Source organism: Aptenodytes forsteri, unplaced genomic scaffold (genome assembly GCF_000699145.1).
Source record: "Aptenodytes forsteri isolate BGI_AS27 unplaced genomic scaffold, ASM69914v1 Scaffold229, whole genome shotgun sequence".
Lineage (NCBI taxonomy): Eukaryota > Metazoa > Chordata > Aves > Sphenisciformes > Spheniscidae > Aptenodytes > Aptenodytes forsteri.
Genome location: NW_008795863.1, coordinates 5171949 through 5199143, shown reverse-complemented (window position 1 = coordinate 5199143; position 27195 = coordinate 5171949). Strand labels below are relative to the sequence as shown.

Genomic DNA, 27195 nt, shown 5'->3' with positions numbered 1-27195 from the left:
TTGGCTGGCTTCAGCATGGCTGCTTGTAGGATTCAGAATTACTCATATCACTGAGGAACTGTGGACAACGGCACCATGTTTTGTAAATATTAGTGGTCTCTCTAGCTCCAAGAGCTTCACGAGCTGCAGTATATTTGAAAAGTTAGTTTTGAAATACCTGGCATGCTGCAGCTTCCCTCAGAGTGCTCATAGATGAAATATTTGAGATAAACCTCTAAAATAAAATAAGCGGGAGAAAAAAAAGGTAGTTGAAGGAAACTGGAAAGCTGCTGTGCATCATGTACTAGTATTCCCATGTAAAAGGTGATTTTTCTTATTCTGTTATTTGCCTTTTTTATGGGCATTGTAAAGAAATGTAACCTAGTCAAAAATTTCCAGCTCTCACTGGAGTTCAAGTGGTTTGGAAGCATCGCTGATCCGTTTGGCTCCTTACATAGAAAGTTCATGTTTTTCACAGGCACGTAGTACAAACATTTGAGCACAAACTAGAAAAATACAATTTGAAATTTAGTGTGTTGCCTTGAAAATTCTCATGAAGATGTTCCCTCTATCTCTTTAGCACAAGCCTAGAAATCACTTTAAGATCACAGAAAATCTTTTTTACCCCATTGATTAGAATTGAATAGCCAAAGTATAAGAATATGCATTGTTTTTTCCTTTCCTTCTTCATTCCTCTGTTGAAGACCTGAGAATATAATAAACTAAATTTGATTTTGTGGTCCATTGATTCCTCAAAAAATGGGAATGTCTGCTCTTTGGAGACCTGTGATCTTCTACTTGGTGTTCCCTGTCTGTTGTGTTTGTCTCCATCAAATTTAAGCTTCCGTTCTTCATCTCCAGCTCTGCTCGGTCCTTTCTTATGGTTACATCTCCCATCGTCTCACCATGACCTTTCCTAGTACTGGTAATGTTACTAGTATCATCTGGCAACTCAAGAGGCTCTTGCCAACACATTTCTGTACCTACATTATAAATTAAAACTCTCTAGACCAATCTCCAACAGGAGTCTTCTACCAGCTCCTGCATTAAATTCAGCTTTATGCTTACACAATTACGCTTGTACAGTTATTGGTGTCCTGAATGGGAGAGGTTACCAAATAATATACTGCTATTTAATTTTAAAGTGAGTGAAACACCCTAAAATCTTGACCAAAAAGAAGACGAGTGAGTTAGCAAGAAATTAGTTGTTCATTGTTTCCCTCAAAAATGTTGGTCAAAAATCTATTCTAATATAGCTTGCTTTTTAAAGCTTGAAGGTGAAATGTGCACCGCATTAGCAAAACTTCTATTGGCTTCAGCAGAGACAAGAGGATTTACCTCTGTTAATATTGCCTAGCGGTTTGGGATTTTTTAGTAGTTTATTTCTTTTAGAATGTAAAGTACCATAGTTGCTTTGACTCTGAGCTTTTTGTAAATATTTAGAACTGGATGGAGAGAGAGGCTGGTGTGTGACTTCTTCTGATAAGGAGATATGACGGTCACAGGCTGTTGGAGAAACATGTGGGAACACACCCATCAGCTGCAACACCCATCCCTTGCCCCGTGTGTCAGGTCCCCCTGTGCCACACTGGTATCACCTCCTCTCTGCACAGAGCCCTTACCAGCTTCCCTGCTCGCTCCACCTCTACACGAGGCTCCCACCCAGCCCAGCAGCACTTGCTTTCTGGAAAATGGAAAAGGAAGGGGAAGAGGCAGGGTTCGGGATTGGCTGCAGATGGAGAGATGGAAGGGTAGAGATGAGGTCTCATCTTGCCTCAAGTCATCCAGAATAAAGTCGCAGTCTGTTCTGGGCATTGACAAGAATAATCAACAGACAATGTGCTAAAAATCTGTTTTTCCGTAGTTTCCACGTTGATGTGCTTTCCATCAGTTTACAACTGATGCATAACCATTTTTCTTCAGGTAAAAATAGGAACATAGCGCTTTGAGATATTCTCCAAGATTCATCTGCATTGCTTTATTCAGTGTACATTCTTCATCTACACTGCTTTATTAAGCAGCCTCATTAACAAAAGAACAGTCTATTCAACAAATTTGGGACTCTTTCCAAAGTAACTCATACAATCTTTACCAATGTGCTTGGGTGGCAAAAAATACAATTATGTGCACATCTTGATTTTTATTTGGCTACAGCATTTTCCAGCAAATTTTTCATTCCTTCTGACTGATTCAGTATGCTACAAAGTACAACAGGCCATGGAAAATACAAGACGAGGGTTCAGAATTGCCTGACAGCCAACCCTGAGCTGCCGAGAAAAATCTAAATGGTGAGAAGTACATTTGCTCATGAAATTTTTGTGATTTGTAATAACTTCAACATTAGCAGTACCACAAAGAAGGATGTTCTGAATTTAAACGTAAGGGATAAATTAAGCCAGTGGGGTCGTAACAGTTTATAACTATCTGAGAAACAGATCCAGGATTTTTATAATGACTATGTGATGTTGCTCCTCACTCTGTTGAAAGATTTAACAGTATCTTCACCACATAAGCATTTTTTTCAATAAAATTGCTTTAAAAATTGTGTGTTGCTTCGATTTAATAGTTCAATGTGTTGCTTTACATTACTTCAGTCCAGTCCTGTGAATGCTATTAAGCACAACATTCAAAATGTTTTCTCATGAATTGCAGGGTAACCGATAACCATTCCTTTAACACATTTAAAGGAAAACGCAATATCTCATGAAAATAAGTACTGCTTGTTTGCTTAGGTCCTGAATCCTTTGGAAAAAAATGTAACGGGTGGAGTGGTGACATTTACTTAAAAGGGTGCATTAATTATAGGAAGGGAGAAAGTAACAGCTGGAGTTCACTTAAAGCTAAGCAAAAGAAAACTTCAAAGATATATTGCATGACTTAGAGCTCCTGTTTAGTTTACGTGTTCACTCTCTAAAAGTATCTGCCTCCCTTCATTGATTATGTCAGGAACTTAAAGAGCTTACTTTTGCAATGTATGTAGTTGCATTAGATGCCTTCCAGTAGATAGTATGGTCCAGTTCTTTATGTTGTTACCTTAATTCAACAAAATGACTGAATTTGTCTTTTGAAGTGTTTCAGAGAGACAAAGTCCTATAAATACTGTGAGTTCCTTAATGATAATAATCATGCTAGTTGAAAGGATAGCTCCTTTAGAATGATCTAAAATAAAAATAAGTATATATTCTTCCACAATTGCCACATAAATGCAGGCAATGTTAGCAGCTGTACTGAAAGCTGTAGAAAGTTTGACCCCTTATGTTTCAGTGTTTCATCGTGCCTGATGAGTATTTTAATATTTCTTTTTCTTTAGAAAATCTAGTTTGTGACTCTAGAGCGAAAAATCTTTTAACGCTGTCCAGTTTACATCCCCCATGGGTTTGGCTTGGTTTGCTTCTTTGCTTGTTGAATGATTTAAGCCTCATCTGAGCTCTCAAACCTGTGCATTTCCTGCAGTTTTAACTGTATCCTGTTGTGTTATAAATAACGACTCTGGCTAAGTGTGAGTTGCTGGCAAAGGCTTATCAATTTTATTGTGAGAGAAGATTCTGGATCAGTCTGCACATTACCTTCCTTCTCCCAGCTTCCTTGGTATTTGTAGTTACACACACATGTGTGCATAGTGGCCTGACGTACTCCATCTGGCTTGAGACGATTCTATCCTCGGGGGCTGTTGCTTACCTTCGAAGTGATGCTGCCAGAGACGTAGGAAGCAAAAGAGAAATACAGCTTTTCCACCACCTTTTGTGAGAGCTTTCTCGCTCCTACAGATAGCTCTCTGTGGAGGGACCAAATGAATGCAGTGAACAGCATTAAACTTTGTGCAGTACCAGGGTTTAGGCAGGATCTGGTGCACTTGTGCTTCCCCCTCTCCTTTTCATTCATGTGACTGCTTCATCTTTGCTTGCTGCTTTGGGTAAGACACTGGGTAGCTGCTTGCACCAAGCTGCAGAGCGAAATGTGTCTGCCTCATGCTTACCGTGTGGCTTAACCAAGTAATTCATCCCAAGGACTGGTAATCTTATAGTAGTATATCCAGGGCTATCATACATCTTGATTTCAAATTCTGTCCGGGTGGAATTTGAAGGGTTTGCCTTGGATTTCGGGGTGCTCAGCTACCTAGCGATCTCTCTGGGTGAGTGCCAGATAGCTGGAATTTTTGGAGGCCTCTACTCAACATGAGTGGATAAATCGTACAGTGCATGCATGGTGAGTCCGACGCTCCTGGAGGCCTTCATCAACTCTGAGGCATATGTACAGCGAACTGTCAGATTCATTGGGTTCAATGCTCAGGCACAAGTCATTTGTACTGTACATGCACAATAGATCAAACATTTCCTGGAAGCACGGGATTTCCTAAGCCCACAGTACATGGCCCACATGCCTATGTTTCTTCCTGGAAAACTTTGGTCTGCCCTAGATATATGGATTTATTTCATATAAAAGCAATTGGACTTAAGGAAGCACTAACACAACAAAAGAATTTGTCACCTCTAGCAATAAAAATGTGTTGGAAATGTTTAAGATGTTTAAACTGGCTGCTCACAACCAGCTTTTGCCTGCTGTAGGCCATGTCCAGATGCTTCTTATCTTGCCCATACCCATTGAAAATTACATCTAACATACTCTGCCATGATCTGCTCATGTCCTTAAGTCTTCAGCATTCAAAACTAGCTTATCCTGCTGCCTCTTAATCTATATGAAAAGAATCCTTTTCCAATTCACTTGAAAAAAAAATGGTTAACAGAACGTACTCTTGTTAGTGTTAATCATTTGGGAATCCCTGCTGCCCTTTAGGAACAGCCTTGTTAGGAGAATGAAGACAAAATAGAGTCCCTTTCAGATTTTCACAGACGCATTGAAGCCACGTAGTGCACTGTCTCTGTCGCATCAGGCCAGTGCTGAAGTGATGCGATTGCCAGTGTGGAGGAGAGGTCTGGGTCATGTCCCCAAAGGTCATCGTTGCCAGCAGGCAATACCTAGAGAGTATATTCCCTGCACTCTCCTAGCTCAAAGGGTCTGATTGTGAGAGCCCTCACATTGAAACGCACAAACAGAGAGAGATTCTTCTGCAATCTCCACGCTCAGCCACAGAGCGGTCACAATGTGGCCCTTGTTACAGGCCGGGGACATCCATACCACTTATGAAAAAGTTGCATAAGAGAGAGCTGAAGAACCCAAGGTGAAATGCATTTTTAAATGCTGGCAGGTAACGCTGGCATGCAAACTCTACAGCTGAATCTCCTAACTCCTATTACTACTTTGATGAGTTGCAGATGAGTTATAAATAAATAAATGAAACTCTTTTCATTCCTTTAAATCTTATAAGTCTTATAAGTCTTTTCTTTTTTAAGTCTTTAAATAATAAGATTCATTAAACAAGTCCTTTCGGTCCAAAAAATGTTTGTGGAGACGGAAAAGCATCTTTAGAAATAAAATTAATAGTTGACAGAATACAAAGACATGCAAAGTACTGAATTCCTGTGTTTTCAAGTCTAGCCGATACAATAATGTGATAACTCAGCTTATTTTAAAACGCAGCTTTGTAACAAAGAGCAATCAGATTAATCTGATTTTGGAGTTCAGCTAGGCAGCAGGATGAGAAAATTATTACTGAAATAAAATCCTATTCTGCTTCTCACTCAAACACTCTGTTACAAGGGAGGCTGGGTGATACCTCCGTGAAATCAATGAGCATGACAGGTTAAATATTTGCTATGCTAGATGTTAGAGAAAGAAAAGGGAAACTTTAGGATCCACTGCCTACAACTTGCCTAACATCTGCAAGATAATCAGAAACAGAAGCATGCAGGCAGAGTTGGGGGCATATTGTCTGAGATATGCCCCTCTCTGTGAGCAGAAGCCACCAAGCATGGAGAGAAGGAAACAAGCAGACAGCGAATAGTGCTGGAACAGGGTTGCCAGGAAGGAACCAGAAGACAAGATATATTTGGGGCAAGAGTGAACTGTGCCGTGAACTGTGCACAAAGATACTACTTCCAATTGCTGGACTCTGCCTGGAATTTGTACTTATTTTATTAAAAAAAAAAAAGAGAAATATTGGCACATGACTGATTCCTAACATTTCAGAACAGAGAAAAATATAGTTCTTAATAAAGAGGAATGAATTTTGTTTCCCTATCAATGCAAGCTACCATTCCCTTTTTTACATTTGGGAAAAGCTGAGCAGAGAGTGGGTAATTATTTTTTGTCAGAAGTTGGTGAATTATTATGATAAACTGAAGGACAGAAAGATCTGGATACAGGACACAACACTGTACTCTGCCACTGTTGTGGTTTTCAGGCACTACTGACTTCATTGGATTAAGTGGCTACACTGATAGAATGATTGCAATATGAAAAAGTGGATCTTAGTCCTGAAATGACCAGGAGAATTTGCTTCCTTCATCTTCCCCGTTCCTATAAATGTGACTAATTGTGGTGAAGCAGGTTCACAACCTGCTGAATGAAATGAAGCATAAAGACACACAGAGTAAGATGTCCTGTCTCCCTGTGTAAACAAGGATTAAGCGTTGGTTTTAACTACAAGATGGCTTTATTGCTCCCGTTTGTTTTATGGATTCTTTACCACCCATTACTTAATTAAACTGAAAACACAAGCCTGGCTTTATCATTAGTCAGCCTGTGAGCAATCATTGGGTGTCACTGAACCAGCTCTTCATGTGGTTTGACAAACCTTCACTTCGGGGATAGGATAAGAATTGCTTATTGGATTTGGCTTGGCTATCCTGAAATCGATGTGTGCTGTCAGACCCTGAACAGCACACTTCTGAGTGATATACGGAATATAAAATATAGGTTCAATGGGCCTGTTTTGCTATTGCATTTCATCAGCGTTATGAACATACACCAGGGCAAAACCAGAGTCACACACAGTTGAATCAGCCTCCTTGTGCCCCATAGAAATACCCTGCTTCTTTGCAAAAATCTTTCCACAGAAAGCTTTCTACATGATATCATCATATTTCTCCTTACTGCAACTCTTTAACCCTTTCTTCTGTGACCAACATCCAGTAATAGAGGAGTTCTTTGATAACATTGGCCGTTCCCTTCTTTCTTTTTCTTTCCTTTTTCAAGGGTTTGGGTTTGTGTCTGTGTAGTTTGTTTTGTTGTTTTTTTTAATTCCACCCTGAAAACAATTTCAGCTCGTTCAGTGCAGTCACTGTAATTTTTGCTCAGTGCTTAAGGTTCGTCCCTCTCTCCCAGCATTTTCCATCTAAGAAGCCAGAATCTGAGATCCCTCCTGTGTTTAATTTAGTCAGCCTTTCAGATTAGCTCACCACTGCCTGTGTGTGTGAGGAACAAATGAAACTGAGCATGAGCTTCATGATTGCTGCTTACCTAAAAAGACTGGTTTTCAAATTTTCTGCAAGAACAACAGATTTGGCTTAGTGAAAACATTTTATCCTTGTAAACTTCTCTACAGACACTGAGAAAAAGAGCAAACAAGCCAGAAAGACTTGAGGGTGGAAAAGGTATCCAGAACATAGGTTTTCTGCTAGGAGAGTTCCCAGGTGACAGGCAACCTGGGCTTGTTCAGCTATTTCTGAGACAGGCAGGCAGCTTGCTGAGTCAGTGCTCATTCAGTGTCCTTCAAGAATGAATTAAAAGCAGTGAAAACAAGCCAGAAAGACTTGAGGGTGGAAAAGGTATCTATCCAGAACATAGGTTTTCAGGAGAGTTCCCAGGTGACAGGCAACCTGGGCTTGTTCAGCTATTTCTGAGACAGGCAGGCAGCTTGCTGAGTCAGTGCTCATTCAGTGTCCTTCAAGAATGAATTAAAAGCAGTGAAGAATATGCTTTGCTTCCTCAGTAGGTTTGGTTTGGTTTTTTTTCCTGAAACTGTTTTGAGCAGCTTTGGCTGGAGGAAATGGAGACAACAGCCATTATCACATAAAAGCAAGACCACTTCCTCCAGGACAAAAGCCACAGGTATATGGGTCAAAACGGCAGCTGGAGGTCTTTTCAAACACATGAGCTTTTAATAGGCAGACTCAGAATAATTGCAGAAGGTTTGTACCAGACCACCTGGAAGCAAGCTTCAGCTGTTTACCAATAAGGATAAAGCACCTCTGTCTAACCTTTCTTGTTACAGGAATTTTACACAGCTTGATTTAATCCGGGCTGAGATAACAAGCCTCAGATATGAGGTTCTCAGGAGAGTTTGTTCAGCTGATTTTCCAAATAAGCTCTGTACTTTTAATATTGTTGTAAACGCACGTTAATTACCCAGGAACCTTAGACGTATTTGGTAAAGCTGGTTGTCACAGCAGTTGTTGCCATGCTACGTGGTCTGTTTTGCATTTAGCTTTTTGGTATGGTAATATTACAAAATAGCATAATCACTGTGGGGAGAAAAGAAACAACCCACCAAGCCTCTTTCTTCCTAATATGGTGAAATTAAAAGCTTTGGTTTGAGCTAGCTGAAGTGCTGATGGAGTCAAAGCCCAAGGATCAGTCTGGTGTGGTGCGTGAAGAGCACAAGGGTCATGGTCAAGATTCACACTGGGAGGGCAGGAAATGTTTAAATTCCCTGACCATGACTAAATGATGGGAGCCAGCAATGCTATCAGGAAAAAAGCCCTCTTCTCATCCCAGCACGTGTCTGATTCCAGACCAGCGAGAGCATTTCTTCCTACGATTGCTGGTGTGGGAGCTCTGGGCTGTGTTATATAGCAGATGTAGGGACTTATTTTTCACAAAGGTTTATACTAAGCAGGGTTATGAATTGCTCAGTGGGCAGCAGCGTGGGGGTCTCAGGCAGAGCCCCGAGATAAAGAGGAGGCCAGGGAGAGACAGGCTGGGGCAAGATGATGGGCACCCGCTGCATGCCTGACACCAAGCCTTGGCGTTTCTCTCTGCTTGTACAACGCCCGGTGAAAAGGGGCCCCAAATGCCATTAGAGTGCCAGGAAGTTTTGCCTTTTTCCTTATTTGTGTTCATTATCACCTTTTAAACAAAAGAGCGCCACTTTTCACAGCAGTAAGCAATTGGCTGGCGGGAGCTGTTTCCCCTGTCCCCACCAGCTCCCAGCTGAAGACATGGGGGGTTTTGGCTGCTTCTCAGGGGTTCTGCTTCTGCTGGTTAAAAACTCTGCTTGGGGACACTTGGTTCAGTATTAACTCATGATATTTAAGTCCTGTGAGACTTGCATTATTTTTTTTTTCCTTGCTGATGCTGATGCAGGGAAGAGAGAGAGGTGAATCCAGATACATAATTCCAGTAATTATGATTTGTCAGGTACCCCAGTCATCTGAGGCTTTGCAAACAAAAGCCGACTGAAACACTCGTGTCTCCCCAGAGGGAGAGCTACATGGAAAGCACTCAAATAGCTTTAACCACACTTGTGTCACAAATTCTTCTCAGATTTGGTGACTGTGTCTTGTTCTAATTAAAACAATAACAGTTTCAGTGCTATGTTTAAAAGCAAACAATCATTTGCTGTTTATGAGGAAAAAAAGGATAGAAACACTGAAGATAGCACTTCTCTTCCTGGAGGATGTGTCTCCACGGCACCATAGTACATTTTCTTCTGCTGAAATACTGTCACCCATCAGAAAGCTTTGCTTCCCAGCAGCTGACCAAGAGCACACGGGCAGGTTTGGCAGCTGAATCATCTGTATGACACCTCTGTGTGTTCAAAAAGGGGCAAAGGCCTGAGCTTTGCCTTTTTAAAACACTGATAATGTCCACAGCTGGATTTGTTGTGCTCCATTGTTTCCACCACTGCTCCCCAACCTAGGGCTCACACCTAACCCAGAAAGAATTGCCTGGGACCACCCAGACGAAGCGAGGAGGCTCCAGGAACCTCAGGGAAGCAGCCAGCCCTTCGCTGACGAGGGGGATGCAGCAGAGGTAGCAGCACAAAGGGGGAAAAGCACATCCAGTCAGCTTTATTAAATAATATATTGTTTATACATCCATTACGAAAATGTTGACAAGGAGGGAAATACTGAAAAGGAAGTATCTTTTTTTCAGTGGAGTAAAAGTGATGCCTGTGGTTTTAAACAAAGGCCTGTTGGCAGGATGATGCCATAAAGAAAAGGAAGAGAAAGGGAAACTGCATTTGAATTAATTCAGATAAGTGAAGGCCAGAAGACCCTATGACAGAATTTTCCATTAATTCCTGTAGTCTAGCTCTCTGCCATAATTACGTTACCTCCTGACTCCTTTGTACAAATATTGTTGTGGTTATTATTACTATTTACTGTAACTACTGTAATTACACTTACAAAAGCTGCTTGCAGTATTGCAATCATCATAATGTGAAAGAGTAAAGACAGACAAGACTATTGTGGTGGGTATTTTATAAGATTTTGTATGAATTTGTATAACTGTCTTCAGTTGCAAGAATTTACAGTGAGAAAAGACAAGAACAAAGGAGTAAGGAACCTTTTTTTTGATTGCATCACTGTATTGAATCGTAACTTGAAATTTGAGTTTTAGTGAATCATAATTTTCTTTTAAACTGTGATCAAAACCTTCTGCTTGGCCTAAAACATACTATTTCATTTCAAAGACAAATTTTGTTAAGATTTCATTTATTTTAATTTCTTTTTTAAAATGGATTATTTTTTAAAGGATTTCCAAAAGAAAAAGGTAATTATTCTTCTGAATTAATATATTTCAAGTTTTTAATTCTTTTCTGGAGCCAAGATGAGTTTGTAAAATATTTCATGGTTCCCAAGTCTGATTATTTTTCCCCAAAGAAGTTTGCACTGAGGCTTTTCAGCCAGTAAGCAAAACAGGAAGGGATAGAAAGAGAAACTGAGGCACAAGGAAGTTAAAATACTTTTCCAATGTCTCATTAGATGGGTATCAGTTTTAGAAATAGAAATTGCATCTCCTGAGTCCCCGTCTATGGCAGAAAACACTAAAGGATATTAAAGAGATAAATTATTAGATACAAAACAAATTTCCAGCCATAACTGTTATGAGCAACAGAGATCATGAAGACCACCAGAACTGTGCACTTTGCCTCCAACATCTTGTTCCCTGCTCCCCGGTACAGTCACGGTTGAAGCCCTAGTTGCGTGCTTTGTCTGCATGGTACAAATTAGCATGAAAGAAAGATAGACTATTTTTATTTTCATCTCTGTCTCTTTTCAGAAAGTCTCTCCCTCGTTGTCGAAGAATTAACAGGATGCTTTCCAACGAGTCGGCACCTCCTCCTGCATTCAGTCGCTCCAACTCACAGGCCTCCATGGACAGTACCTCCATGGAGGACTTCTGGTGCGAAGTGGAGAGCATCAAGGAGAGCAGTGAAGATGGATCTGAAGAAGCAACACTCCTGGAGTTCAGACCTGCTGATGGTGAGCACACAAACACCACTTCTTCCTCACACCTTGGCTTTGCCTCGTCTCTTTAGTGATGCCCTGGTCTCCTTCCTACTGTCATCCAGTACAAGCAAGAGTGCTAGGCTGGGTCTATGATTATTGTAACTCTACTTCTGAATGTCACAGTCAATGTACGAGAGATCACTGGAAAGGAACAACAATTCAATCTGGTTTATGCACTGGGGCTGGTAACTGACTTCTGAAGTAGGTTTTTTTGCACCAATTTTATTTGTACTTCAGGAGGACAGATGTGGTGTAATTCGGAAAAGAGAGGCACTAAATGAAAACTTCATCTCCAGCATTAAATAAAATAGACCAAAACATATAAAAGGACCAAAAAGTTCATTTAGTCTACTGGAATTTTCAGCTTTCTGGCTTTCGGTAGGATATAATGCAGAAGTTATGAAAGTCTTGAAGCAGTTTTTGGTTAGATATTGTTTGCTGCTATCAGAAATTTGATAACTGCCTGTTTCTCCGAGATGATTGCGCGATTTAGATATAATTCAAGGAGACATTAGAGGTAAGTCTTAATATAAGGCTGCCTACATCATTCAGACTCCCCACTTGTCAAAATTCATTCATCACATACAAATTATGCTGAAGGTATTACTACCTTATTCTGTTACCTTAACATTTCCCCCTCTCCTTTTTCATAATGTATTTGGAAAAACATGTAATAGTCTGCACTAGCTTGTTGCAATGCAGCTTTGTGTTAGATGATTTGATAACATCTAGAACAGCAGTTCTCATTTTTTTCCCAATTATGACCTGACTTACACATGCATTATATTGTGCAACACAAAATATCAGGTGTTACTATGGGATGAAACCAAATTTCTTTTGAGGTCATGACCCACTGGTAACTGCTGCAACCCTTTTGTGGATCATGGCCACTAGTCTGGTAACTACTGATCTAGGGATAGATTTGGAAACAATGGTGTGTTCTTTCCATACAATTATTAACATGAGTGACGATGTATTTTTCTTACCTTGATGTGCAATGGGATGTCATTAATTCTGCAACCAGGAGGAAGGGTGAAAAGGGGGAAAGGGTGCTACTTTATTAAGCAACCAAATATGTAACCAGTCATGATAAGTATCCCACACAGAGTTGTCTAGCTCCAACCATGTACCATTTCCATGGGGAACACCTCCCACTCACTAGTTCCAGGTAGGGCTCTCCTGGAAGCAAAAGAAGACCTCCGTTCACCAGAAGTCTCAGTGTGCTATGAGGGCTATGGTCTGGCAGCTTAAATCCAAACTGCAGTTCTTTGTGCTGGCCTGTGGTCTCAAATAAAAATAAATCAAGTTGTAACATTGAAACTTTATGGTTATTGTTATGGGAAGGCAGAAAAGCAGTCTGCCTCAATCAGTTTGACCTTATTGGGAAAATTCCTGTCTGATCATGCTCTCTAGCGTAGAGACCCCAGAAAGAGATTGTGAATCTCTTGGTGTCTCCTTCATGCAATTGTCAGTGTGAACTGGGTGTCCCTGACTTGTCTGCACGGTCAGGGGACTGTCACATATCTGTGAGTTACCAAGCTGGATAAGTTAGTAGGACAAGGCAATACAGGAGCCCATTTTCCACGTTCTCAGAAACTTTTCCATCAGTTTCATCACTGCTGAGCTAAATCTTCACAACAGTGCAAATTCTGCTGTAGTCCCACGTTACCCTTTGTCTGATTACACTTCATCACATTGCATTGATTTTTTCCCCTCTGTCCTGAATTAAAAAAGAGACTGCAAGGTAAAATGCAATACATGTCCACACTTCATCTACCTTCATACTGTTGTTTTAAACACATATATATTGCATACACCCTCACACAACCAGGCAGTGCTTGTTCTAGTTATTAACTTCAGGAATATATTCAGTCTAGGATTATAAATCTTGGAAATAATAGTGAGTTCTATTAAGCTCCTAATAGGATAATACTCCTTGTCGAGAATCAAAACACTGAAAATCAACGTAGAAGTCCTCAGGGCAAAATAAAAATAAATATTCATCACCCTTTTGAGATGTCTTTGAGAGGAAGAGATGCAGAATCCATAAGAAGGAAACCAAAGGGTGATAGCAGCCAGGCATCACTGATACTGTTGAAACCACACAGCTGGTTTTTTGCCAGACCACATGTGCAAGGGGAAGACATCAGCACACTTAGTCTGTTGACATTAGTAACTACAGTCAAGAAAGAAGAGAAGATCATAACAAGTGATACAAGGGATGAAAATGTAGGGGAAGAGGAAGTCATGGGGTATTTAAGATGGCAGTGATGTGCAGAACTGCTTTAACACTTGGTGTTACAAGGGTGGGATGCTCTGAGTTATTTGAGGTTATATCTGAAATTCAAAGAAAGGCATACCTCTTTCCTAGCAATCTCTATGAGAAAAAGAGCATTACCAACCAGAGGGAACCCTCTTGATTATCTGTTTGTCTTCTGGTGGAGCAGAATCAAACACATTATCAAGACCCTGCTGTATAAGTAGTGACCACTATAAAAGCCATGTTTTGTAAAACAACATGTTTTTCTTTTAGCCCTTATTTAAACATATGTATCTAACATTTTGATTTTTTTTTTTTTAATGCAGAAATTCCTTCTCTTTAATAGTTTTACTCCTCTGGTTGTTGTCATTGTTTCTTAGTCTATTGTTTGTGAGTGGTTGGAACAGGAAAAGGGCAAAAGCCAGAGAAAACAAATCACAGGGGCGGCTGGTAAGTAGGCACAGTTTCATGTCTGCTTTACTATTTTTCATAGCATCATGAAAGCCAAGTTTGATTAAAAAATAAATTCTTGGAAAGAATACGTCAGGACAAAAGCCAAAAGGAATATAATTAAGAAACTGGAACACAAATGGGCGTGGCTAGAACAGCAGCACACGGAAATGTAAAGAGACCTTGTTAGAAAGAAGAGTGAGGATGGCAGAAGAACCATTGGTTCAAGGAGGGGAAAGGAAGACCCTGTCATCCTATCTATGGATACAGAAAGGATCAGAGCGGAGACAAGCTGTTTCACGGGATACAGGGCTGGTCACATCCCATCTTACACACAGCAGGGGTTTTAGAAGCGGATATTTTTTGTAGAGCTTTGTGAAGAGGCAAGGCAGTTAACAAGCAAGTCAGCGAAGGCACACGTGTAAGATGCTTTCACTTGTCCCTACCATCCAGCCCTGCAGTTTTCTTTTTTGTGTACCTAACTGCCAAAGTGCAGCAAACTGGTATCTATCAATCTGCCTGCATTCTGGTGTCAAGAAGAGGCAATAAAGGGAGTGAAAATACCAACCTGCCATTAAGACCAGCGCTGGGACAAAAACAATAAGGGCATTGACTAGTTGTTTTATAGAACAGGCTGCAAATTAATCCATTTCCTGTTTGACATGTTTATTTGTAATACCCCCTCTTCAGTCAAAGCTGGAATGCAATTATTGTCTTGTCTCAAACAGCGTATTGCTGAGCCAGGATTGTTCACAGACAGAATTAAAATGAAGGCCCTCAAAATCTCCTATGTGAAGAGAGATTTTAAAAGACTGACTCTTTACTTTAAAAAGCAGACAAACAAAAAGGCAATGACAACAAAATTTAAAATTACTAAATGATTTAGAGAAGGTAGGTTGGGAGCTTCTCCCTGTCCTACAGTGATGGGGGATATTCATTTAATGTACCAGGTAGCAAGCTGAAATCTGAGGAAAGAAAATACTTTTTCACACAGTGCATAATCTCACTATGGAACCAGTTGCCGTGTTGAACCATCTGAGAAACAGGTTTTGAATAGGATTCAAGAAGGTATTAGTCACTAATCAGGATATCAAGAAACCCCGGATATAGAGTGCTAGCCAGTCTTTAATTATTAGAAATCAGGATGATACCTAGCATGCAAGGATAGCTATTTCTGCATCTTCCACCCCTACCTGACCTCCTTGATACCTACCCCTACCTGACCTTTGCTCTTTAGTGAGTGGCTCTGGCTCTTAACCATCTTGTCCAAAACAGGCTGTTGGATTAGGTGGACATCACGCTTCTCTCAGTGTGGCATCTTCACTAAGTGTCTGATTACCAGCTGACCCTCTGGCATCTCGAATCTCATCCTTAGTGTGCAAATACATTATTCTATTGTATACATCACTACAGTATTTTTGCCTATTTTAATTGGAATACCAACTTAATTTCTACCTGCCAAATGGCTTCATCCAGTACAACGTGGTATAAATGGTAACTGAGGGGATTTATGCTTTTGAATGAGGGGTTAGTTTTTAGTGACATTGCTGTGCCCAGCTAGGCACCCTACAGCCTTCTTCACACGAGTGTGTTGATGCACAAGTTAAAAATACCTCTTCTGTTCTTCTCCTAAGCCTCTTCTGTGCAGAGACTGCCAAACTGAAAGTTGACATTATGTCGACAAAACTAAATTAACTTACACTTGTGGCCTAAGAAAGATTGGAAGTGGAGTCTTCTTGAGGTAAAGGCTAAGGCAACAGTCTACCATGCCACCTCCCTTCCTTCAGCCCCCTCTCCCTCCCATGCCAGGCCTGGTAACATGCTCTCTTCCTCCGCAGAAGGGGAGCTGGAGGCAGAATGGCTGCAAGATGTAGGTTTATCTACGCTGATCTCGGGCGCTGAAGAAGAGGACGGCCAAGCCCTGCTGTCCACTCTGACCCGAACTCAAGCTGCCGCTGTACAGAAGAGGTACAACACCTACACTCAGACCCTAAGGAAGAAGAACAAGCACAGAGTCCGGGATGTGAGAGACATCTTTGGCACCAATGACTCTTCTGTAAGTAGCCAATGCATCCTAGCGAATGCTTTTGAGCGTAATTTTTATGCCTTTTGCAAGTAGCTCATCAAAGCTTCTACCAGACAGGAACCCTTTTCTGCTGACAACGTACAGACAGCCAGTAGCAGTACCTGACACTAAGTCCAGACTTTTAATGCTGTATTTACTACATTTTGAGAGGAGAGGAAAGGAAGAAACCAAGTAAAATAGATGGTGCACAGTTTTGCAACTATCCTGTAACATAATGTTTTATCTGTTGCCAGCCTTCCTCCTGCAATCTCCTATCGAGACTAACATTTACTCCTTTATTTCTTGGAAATTGGTGAGTTACTCTTGGCAGCTGTTCAAATTTTTGCTGGCTTCTGGGGACACTTGCTATTTACTCAGCAGTCTCAGTGGTGAAGTAAAACTTCTCTGATGAAGCAACTGGGGTTCAAATATGCATAAGCAATTAAACACCTGCCGGCATGATTGCAACTGGTACACTGGCAGTTACATTTCACTTACATAGCAAATGAAAAATCTATTAACTGTTCATTTGCTTCATGGCTTCAGAAATGAGCATTGCCTCTGGTGGTTTCATCCAGTTTTCCCTGAGGATAGCTCTAAACGCACCAATTCTTACCCCTACACATTTTGATTTTGGTGAATGCAGTCAACTGTGTGAGTTTAGTCCAATGCTCAAAGCAACACGCATGACTTTACACGTGTCACTCATGATATCTTAAATGGGAGTCACCAATAAGCTCACAAGCTCACCTTTGAAATTAATATTAAAGTTCTTGCCATTACAAGACTGAAAGAAACTCTTTTTCATTATAAAATTGCCTTGTCCTTTTCTATTTGTGCTACCTTCTCTTCAAGGCGTGGCATCCTGGATGAATTTAAAACAAAAAATTGGGAAACAAAATTGTAGCTGCATAGTTATATTAAAATTACAAAGATATAATGGTTGGGGAGTTAACTTGTTTGTCTCCAGTTTAAGTATCTGGGCTCTTTTGAACCTCTTGCACATATCCTACAAATATATCCAGAAGCATCCAGTACTTTCCTGTGGGCAGACTTTCCTGCATGAGAAATCCTCAGGCATGTTTGCACGAACATTAAAAAGCTGATGGCATTTCTTATTAGATTAGCACACTTCTCCTATTTCAAGTATCTGTAAACCTTAATGTGCTTAAAAATTTTAAAAATTATAATAAAGCTTCAGTTTCCCAATAAATTTTAATCAGCCAAATAAATGTTGTACCCATTCTCTTGGATGGGCACATTATTGATCTATTTTTTACCTGCTTATTTTTCACCTTTGTTTCTCACTTGCTAAAGGAATCAGGAGTTTCAGGGCCATTGCCCTTCAAATCACTGTTTTACCTCCTCTGAAATTCAGCTCACTTACTAGTTCTGCATTGTGAAAGTCTGAAAGATAAGGCTGGAAAAGTAATTAAGACTTCTAATTCTTCTTCCCACAAAAGTATGCAGTTCTGCAGGCTGCTTACCTAAATGTTAAACACAGGTACACAAATACAGTTGCAGAGGACTCCATCACCTCCCTCCAATGGACTGCAAAAGAAATTGTATTTCTAAAAGCCTGCAAGTTTCCCAACACCCTTTAGGCATTCCTATTGACCATTGCTCTTATCTCTGCTGCTTATTACGGGATTTAGAAAGTCCATCCTAATTATCAGCTCCTCAGGGACAGATGCATCGCAGGGGGGTGTTGTGCCCCGAGCTGAGGGTTTTCTGAGCAGCCCTTCATCAGGGGGTGTCAGCCGAAGCAGCCCCTCACGCTCTGCTGCCTCTTTGGGCATGGCACTACAGCTATCGGTGAACCTTTGTGATGAATCAGTTTGCGAAAGTGATCTGGAATAAAAACCACCCAGCCAAAAAAGAAGAGCAACAGGGAAGGGCAAATCTTTTCAGCACAGCTGCTGAAGAGAGGCTGGTAAAAAGGCTGCTTGAAATGACGCGCAGGAGTTTTGCTTTCCCATCCTGCTTTTTAGTTGGGAAGGGAAGAAGTAAACATGTTGCAAATAGCAAAACAGCTTTAATTGCTTCACCTAACTCTATAATCCTCCCCATTAGGAGGATGGACTTACATCTTCTTCCCAACAACCTAAGCATTACAGGAGCCTAGAGGGATGGGTCACAGGATGGATTACTCTCTTCTGTGGCTAATGATGAGAGAAAAGGTGATTAGCTCACTAGGGTCACCTGAGATGAGATTTAGGGTACCTACTGCAGAGGCATAGATAGTTGTCACCCAGAGGGGGTAAAAAAAAAAAAAAAAAAAAAAAAAAAAAAAAAAAAAAAAAAAAAAAAAGAAAGATTTGCCCTAGTTTCTTTTCTCTGTTCTGAAAAAACCTGCTTGCTAGATGTTTTGCTATTACTGCCCGGTGGCCAGTGTCTATGTGGGTCAACACAGAGCAAAGGGTGCTTTTCCCCTCATTCTGCCTTGAGGTCCATCCCCTCAGGGCAGGAGTGTTCCCTCAACAGCCCAAGTGGACTGAAATGAAAGGAAATGAAGCCATATTTCCTTTTTTGGGAGTTGTGTTTTGTTCTTCTTTTTCTGCTGGCCACCCTGTAAAGGTACTGTGATCCCGGGGACAAAATGCACAACCTGTGGTACCTCACCCCTCCGAGAGTGATGCCTTGGTCGAGCAGCCTGCCCCAGCTGAAGTGCCTCTGCTCTGCTTCAGACAGGCCTACATGCAGCAGGCTCGACTGACAGCCACACTGTGGAGATTTAAATTGGATGGTTTATTAATCACAGTGGCCTGATTTTCCTTACTGCTGGTACCCCGCTGCTTCCATCAGAAGCTAGCGGCTCTGCTAGTGCTCAAAGCCTAGAAAAATCAACAGCAGAATACAAACTGGGGGGGAAACATTGATTTTATTATTGGAGGGAAGAAATGAAGCACCGTGTTCATTAACAGCACAACCCTGTGCATTGTGATCAGCTAAAACTCTTCAAGAGTTTTATGAGCATTTTACTTGAGCAATGCATGAGAAAATCATGTCCTAATCAAAGAAGAATCACTAACTAACCAAGAGCTATTTGCATGAAAAGGCATTTGTGATGACAGTGCTCAGAAATATGAATATATCCAAAGCATGGGCAACTTGTATCCTGACCAGAGCTATAAGGCTATCCTCCTTTGCCTTTATTTCCCTTAGCTGCAGGGCTGACAATAGAATTTTGTCACTTTGGTGCTCGGATGATTTGTTTTTACATCTTCGACAACGACAGTAGCTACTAAACAACTGTCTACCTCATCTCCATCTTTTCCTTACTTTTCTGGTTTCCTCTTCCCATTGGAAATTCCTGTGTACATTGTGCCAGTAAACATTGGGCTCATTTTTAGTATTGGATAACGAGAACTGCCTAATGATTCACTTTCAGTCAGAAATCAGGATATGAGAAGTCTTGCCTTCGCTGGAGCTCCAGCCAAATGAATAAAGCTGTACCGACTTAGTTAAGGACACAGTTTGACTCTTGGCCTTTCACATTCATTAAGACATGAGCTTCCAAAGTTTTTTAATCTTCTTTTTTACTAAAGACACAATCTGTATCTTTAAAATTCATGCATTAACAAGGTTTTATTCCTAGTCTTTCCTTTCTTTGTATCATATTATCCTAAGATTAAAAAAAGGGGGGGAGGAGGGGTTGTTGGTCCTGTTTGGAAGAGATTTTCACAAAAGAGACAGCGATTTGGCTTCTTTATACACTCTCCCTGTGGAGGCTGGGAAATGAGACCAAGAATACAATGTTTTTAGCTACCCTGATATTGTACATGGTTCATGATCTTCAGTTGCCACAAGCTAGAGCAGCCTGCAGGCTCTTGCAAGCACTGCTGGGTGCAAGGCAGAGTTGTGCTTTCAGCTCCCCTCCGCGAGCTCCACCATGCTTAACAGAACCTGGTTACTGCAGCTGCTTCACTATTGATTTCACCTGTGTAACAAGGCTGGAAGGATTTTTTCCTTAATAAACTTGACTCACTGTAAATCTATTCTGAATACAATTCGCAGGGTCAGACATTCCAAGCAGTGAAAGTAGATGAGCCAGTTGCTAATGTTTACCATTAATTTCTCCATCTGGATCTTAAGCAGCAGAATAACTACTTTTATGTTTGATTTTCCCAAATTGCTGAGGCAAGTTTAACTGTCCCCTCCACTTCCACACTACCACCTGAAATTTATCTTGCATTTTTATGTCCTAAAGCCTTTTGTGTAAATGTTACGGGATTTTATCATAAAAGCATCCTACAGCTCTCCTTTTAAAAAAATCAGTGGTCCTTACAGTCTTCTGGCAAAGGAAGTCCATGTGACTCAAATCCTGTTTCCTCTCAAGTTTGCGGGCCATTGAATGGACTCTCTCAGGATAGATTTTATTCATGTTACATTTGACTTCGTTACCCAAATAGCTTAGAGGATAAGATTGAATAAAACGACTACAACATTTTTTCAGGCTTCCAATTGGAAGAGGTGCCTGTCTTTTAAATATCCGAAGTTTTTTAGCAGCCTGAATGCTGCTCCTGTGCATTGGCTACAAATGGGAAAGACAAAATTTCTGCCCTGAGGCATTGCTGCTTGTTGATAAACAGCCGAATAGCAATTTATAAAGAGCGGCTGTTGTGGGCTCATCGGGTGCCCTCAGCTGCAGGTTCAGCTGGAAAGCCGGGGGCTGCTCCGTCAGGCTTGGGGGTGAGGCAGCAGGTTTGGGAAAGGGAAGGCTCCAAGGGCTCCCACCAGCATGCAAAGGACAGCAGAAAAAATACGAGGCTGGTTTGGGGCATTGTATTTATTTTCACTGAGTACCCTTCAGAGCATTTTTTAAATTCTTGAGCTTTTTTTTTTTTTTACCCAAGAGCATGCAGATGAGCTGCTACTGCCCCGTGTACACACGCACGCTCAGATTTGTCTTATGACGACTCCCAAAACTGCTGAGAACAAGGGCAAAACTCAGCTGCCAAGAAGAGGTGATAGTGCTTGAAAGTCACCCCCTGGGCCTCAGAGCCCCTTCTCTGCTGTGCCACACACGCTTCCCCCATTTTCACACAGTGCAGAATGATTTCTGGAGCGGAAAGAAATGAAGTCGACTATAGAAAAGATCTTTTTTCCCCAAAAACTGTTTTTGCAGTTCATTGATAAAGTGTTAGTATATAACCTACGGGAGGACATCCGTCCGTTAATAATTTGCTGGTGCCCAAATCCCGAAAGGTGGTGAACAGCCTGATTTCTGACAGATGCTTGGAGCAGCGGATGTTCAACGTGTGTCAGAGAGTCCTCAGCAAGATTTGTGGCCAAAATGATTAAAAGCAGGATGGATTACAATTTGACGAGGACCTTTCGCTTAGTACAATTACGTACAGCAATTTACTTAGGTAGTTTCAGTCATTATATAGGACAGGACTCATTAGCTACAGCGAGCTGCAATATTACTGACCTCAACAAGATCCAAATCTGTGCAGCCTGGGGAAGATTAATTCTCAGGCTTGGCTGTGAAAAATGTACTCTGGCGAATCACAACAGGTTGTTTAAACTTGGCAAACGAGTGTAAGCTGAGAATGATACGCTGTTGCTTGAACTGTAGCAGTTTCTGTCCATAGACGTTTACCTTCACTGCAGTCTGATCATTTTTCCTTGCCTATCAGCCCACATTTGAGACAGTTCCAGTGTCACCAGTTCCTTCTAATGGTATCCAGCTTCCTGGGCAGAAGCCAGTTTGGAAATCAGTTAGCTGTGAGTATGCAAACATGTAACCAGTGTTCACTTCCTCCTAGGAAAATGATAGACAGAAAGATCCTTTTGTGGTTCTGAGGTTAGTCCCCTCTTCTGTGTCGGGGCCGTGCTGCATATATATTCTTAAAATCATTGTCAGCTTATTGTCATGCAGGAACCAAAGTTTCTTATTCAAGACCGGTGTTGTACAGACGCAGACTGCTGCCCTTGAGGCATCGGTGTCTAAAAAGTACTGATTGTTGCAAGGCTGGGAGTGTAAAAATAACCTCTAAACAATATGGTGCAGAATTTGTCCAAAATATGTCAGCAGTGTATTTTCTTGTCGCAAATCATGAACAGAAAGATGCATATTTCCTTCACATTTCTTCTCCAGTACTGCAGAAACAGTAGTATTAGAAATTTATCATTTTTCTGGTTCTACCCTATTATTCTGATCTACTAATGGTGTTATTTTGGACATCCCTTAAACACTTTGCCCTGACAGCAACTGGCAGTGCTAACGAAAATGATAGCTCTGCTCTACTCAATGTCTGGATAACTGTCAGCAGCCTTCCATAGGAATGTCCGTCTTTTATTTTGAAAGCTCTTCCCACCACCGTTGCTCAGGGCTTAAGTAAAGGGCTATCAATACCCGAGTTTCAAAACTAGTCTCTTAGATGTTTACCTCTGGATATAGTGCCACAGACATTTCCCCTGGTTGCAAAAACTGTTCATTTTGCTGCTCTGCTGATACCTCTGCTCCGCAAGCAGTTGTACTAGAACAGATGGGGAACCAAATTGCCAGGGACACTGTGGATGGTCTGTGGCCCCAGGTCCAGGGATGGAAAGAGAGATGTAAAACATCTTAAAACAGCTTGGCCATTAGGTAACATCTAAGGCCACAGTTCAGAAGCCACTTAATAACACACTTAGCTTTTTCATCCCAGACTTGCAAAACAAAGGCTGGCAAAACAGAGTGTTGCAAGAAATGTTTAATTTCCTGTATCTGTAAACTCAATGATTCAAAAATCATGGGGCATGCACGTGTTTATAAAACATGTGATGCTTTTTAATTCACTTTCTGATTTCCGTGGCTTTTGAATGCACTTGGGTCATGTTACTAAACTCTTCTCTGCAGTCCTGGGGGCTGAAATTTCACTTCACTTCCAATGAAAATTATGATTCTGTTCCAATTGCATGAGTCTAGGAGCTGGACCTTAACAGAAAATGTAAAATTGTCCTGAGATGTGAGAGATCAGTCATGAAAGTTGGCAACACTGGAACTCATGCATGTTATCACACTTTGGACTCCATGACAATAGGGTATTTCTGTACTTGATTGTACTGATTTCAGAAGTTTTCCTTTGGCATCCACTAATTTCAGCAGGTGACTAAATTTTAGAGTAGAACAATAAGTCATTTCACAATTTCTACCAGAAATTCCAGTATAGTGTTTTTCAAATTGGAAGATTGTACATTGAGTCCTGTTTTGGTGCTACACACCTAAACTAGCAACTGTGAGAAATATATGTATGTGAACATATAAAATATATGCACAATGTCTTATGATTGTAAATAAGTCAACAGTGACCTGAGAAACCGTGTCAACAGCATTTTTCTGTCAGGAACTTTTATTTTTAATTGTTCATTAGACAAGCGCCAACACAGTTTGCTGGCCTGGGTAGACAAGGTTGGAGTACAAAAACTTGATAATTCCTGATAAACAGGAAGTTCCAGCTTGACTATCTTTCTCACGAAAAGCAACAAGTTAAATAATCTAAAATGAAAATAGGGATTTTATTTCTAAGGGGTTATTTCCTCCAGACGAAACAGGAACATGCTGTGGTTTACACTGAAATTCCTCTTTGAAGCACTTCCTTTATTACTTTCTCAAGATTTTTGTCATCTTGGTTCAATTTTTTAATGTCTCTGTACTAAATGCAAGCATACATTCAGCATTCATATATAATTTCCCTTATTTTCAGCTAATAGCTGTCTAGACTGCGGACTAGATAAAAGCAGCCCATCTGTAACAGAAGAGCTCTCCTATGAGGTCTCTTTCTCAGAATCCATTACGGTCCTTCCAAAAACCCAAGAATGGCCAAAAAACCAGAGGTTCAAAAAGGAAGACTCTGCTTTGCCTGTAAGTTTGTTCTCGACATCTTTCCTCAATTGTTTTCTTTAACCCAGTAACTTCCTGCTTTATATCTCCAGCACATTGGAGTCCGTTAAGATACATTAGCTGTCCTTTGCTATGTGTGCTTTATAGAGGCTGCCCGCTGTGCCTGCCTGCCGCTTGTGACTGATTCCCAGAGAGGCACCAAAGCTAAACTGGATATCCAAGCCTGTTTTTTACTTGTACCCATCACAGAAGAATATGTGTAACTCAATCCACAAATATTGCATCATCCACACATTTTTCACTTAGAAATAAGGCCCAGTTACTGGCACTAAAACTAGCAATCATTTTCATTACTGATCTGCTTTCCTACTTTATTCCCCCGCAGATTATCTGCCTTTGTTAACACATGGATTTAAAATTGCTTCACAGACGAAGGGGGGAAAGCAAGCCTTAGTCAGTGTACAATCAGCAGTACTGATTGTCTCCAATCAGTATTCGGTTCAATTACGCTATAGGAGATACTACATGAACGGTTAAAGGAAAGTTTATCATATCATCCAACCAGACATACACTGAGCAGTTGTGTCATTATCTGGAATTATTTCTTGAAATCAAGGAAGTCAGTTTTCTATTCCCATCAGCCCTCACAACTTCCATTACTGAAAACTGGAGCATTAGGTTTGTGCTTCAGATACCACCTTTTTAGTGAAATGTATGAAATAGCTGTAAATTATTTGGAAGCATTTCCTGAATGTTATGATGTCCTGAGGCCCTGAACTAATCTGAAATTGTTGCTATCCACACAGACATTGAAATCTCTGAAAATTATCCATTTGTCCATCTCAGGCACCACCAAGGAAGAAGAACCTGAGATGCAGAAGTAAGCTTCCCTGTTGAAAGGAGGGATAAGACACCAAGTAGATTACAACTGGTGTGAAATCCCTGTGCTTTAGTGTGTCTGGGGTTTTTTGTGGTGGGGGTAACTTGGTGTCCTGTGGAGAGTAAGGATATCTCTGCCTTCATCAGGATTTTGGCAAACCAAAGGTTCATCCTTGCTCCTTGTAATAGCAAACCTAGGACCCCAGCCTTCACTAGAACACACTCACACACAAATTGTTCTCTGCGACAGCTAGGACAATTTCCAGTTGATAGAGCAGGGAAACTGGTGACACACAGGGAATCACATTGAATATCGGGGACCTGTGGATGCATAATTGATTGGTATTAGAAAAGGCCAGTATTGTGCTGGAGATGAACTATTCTGCAGGCAGGACATCATTTTTGTGTGCTCGGAAGAGTTCACGAGAAATATGCCAGGTCATCACAGACAGAGACTTTCTGAATAAAGTCAACAATTGTAGCTGTTGATGTTGGCATTTCTCTTACTTCATATGCTGCCACTCATGGTATTTGTTTTTTCCCATAATGGCTCAGCCTGTAATGGGCCCCAGCAAAAAAATCACCTCTTGCTCTGTTACAGAGTGACCAGTCACCTACGCTCTGAAGGCCTATCCCTCCTTCCTCAAGGTGGGCCAACAGGGCCAGACTGAAGTCTACATAACATCATACTTCCTCCAGGGCAGGTCTGACACATTAATATAACCAACTTCATGGATGGCATATACCGAGCCACAGAGAGAGAGATTATATATCATAAAATAGCGTGTCCCCTGCAGCTCCCAGAAAAGCCAACTCAACATCACTGCCTGCGTAGGGTTACATGCGATTTCCCCGTTGTGGGACCATGATCAATGTGACTTAGTTGAAGGTACTACAGAACTAAGAGTCAGTAAGCATTTCATGCCCATCTTAGTGCACTGTATAGTTCCACATAGAAACAACATGTCACACAACATCAGATATGATCCTTAGCCAAAATGCTAGTAATCTAATTTTAGGATAGCAGAGCCTCCTTCAGTGCTGCACATTGTGACTCCACTGTTTGTAAGAAAAATCACTGGAAAATTGTGACACAAGACAGAAGAAAGAGGCCCAGCCCCAAACCTTGTGTTAACACTGCATCACATCATAGTGATCCTAGGAGTCAACCAGCCACCATGGAAAATCATCGTAGCTACCTTTTGTAATCGGTTTTGGAGTGTTTGTCATTTTTTCTTGGCAAACGTACTTTTTCTCTTTCCCCTCAGAAAATATATGTATACTGTGTGATTTTTTCTTATTTTCAAGATGATTTATTGTGCTTTGACTGCTTTTGGACTTTTTGCATCACTGGAACCAAAATGCATAGATATTCTTTAGTATTTTATGTGTCTTCAGAAGACTATCCTCCATGTAGCTTTTGTTACATTATTAAGTCTCAGCGTAAGAGTAACAGTGGAATTGCTGCATTCTGAGGAGGGAAGATCCCGGCCTAAAATGCCCCAGACAGCATGTAAATTAGTTATTCCATCCCCTGCACTCTTTCTGCCCCAATTATGATTAACCCCTATTGAAAGACCATGGGCAATGTGATTTAGGAAGTCCTAACCTACATGATCTAGATGTCCTTTGTCCTCTCATTTTTGAAATCTGATGTAAATTTAACTCTGTTTGACTGCCTTAATCTAAAGATGGGTTAAACCTACTGAGTCCAAATTTGTTTAAAAAAGGGAAGACTGGGCTGAAATCTCCAGAAGCAAAACATTATTAAAGGCTGGGTTTCCACTCAGTTCCCTAAAGGGAGGAGATGATTTGTAATGCTATTTATTTATACCTCTGACTAACAATTACTGGTTTAAATTACAATTAAATTAAAAAAAAACATACAATACCAAAGATCCACAGTTCTTTGAAAAGCATGTTTTTTACTATAACTTTGTTATTATGTCTGACAATTATATCAAAAACTGATGGGTATTTGTTCTTTTTGACATTTGTACAAATGTTTCTGTCATGACGCAACATTCCTGGCTCTGGTCCATGACACTGCAGTTTCTAAAATATGTAGACATCTTCACATGCCCTCAAATTACTAAGTATCATTTAGTTCAAGTCTACTTGAATAAATTCTTTCTTAGCTGCTGGGAGTCCCGTTTCTAAGCCTAAATGCTTCTTGAGTAATAAAAAGTACCAGTACATTGGCAGGTTGGCATCAGGACTAAGTGATTTTGCTTCTGGACTTTTCCTCAGGTCTTTAGTTTGAACTCTCCTGTAAGACCTCATAAATTAATAGTAATATGCAAAGCAGGCACGGATTCATTACACACACACACACACACACACGCTGATATACAATACAACCATATACATAATG

The 27195-nt window shown here is 40.8% G+C and overlaps 1 protein-coding gene across 1 annotated transcript in view; it reads left to right on the top strand.

Moving 5' to 3' along the window:
* Positions 1–27195, top strand: part of ARHGAP28 (Rho GTPase activating protein 28) — a 73288-nt gene that overhangs the window by 30966 nt on the left and 15127 nt on the right. The window contains exons 2-5 of the mRNA XM_009284106.1: positions 11107–11309; positions 15885–16102; positions 21754–21841; positions 23806–23963. Of these exons, the coding sequence (XP_009282381.1) occupies positions 11107–11309; positions 15885–16102; positions 21754–21841; positions 23806–23963 (667 nt within the window). The remainder of the gene's footprint in view (positions 1–11106; positions 11310–15884; positions 16103–21753; positions 21842–23805; positions 23964–27195) is intronic.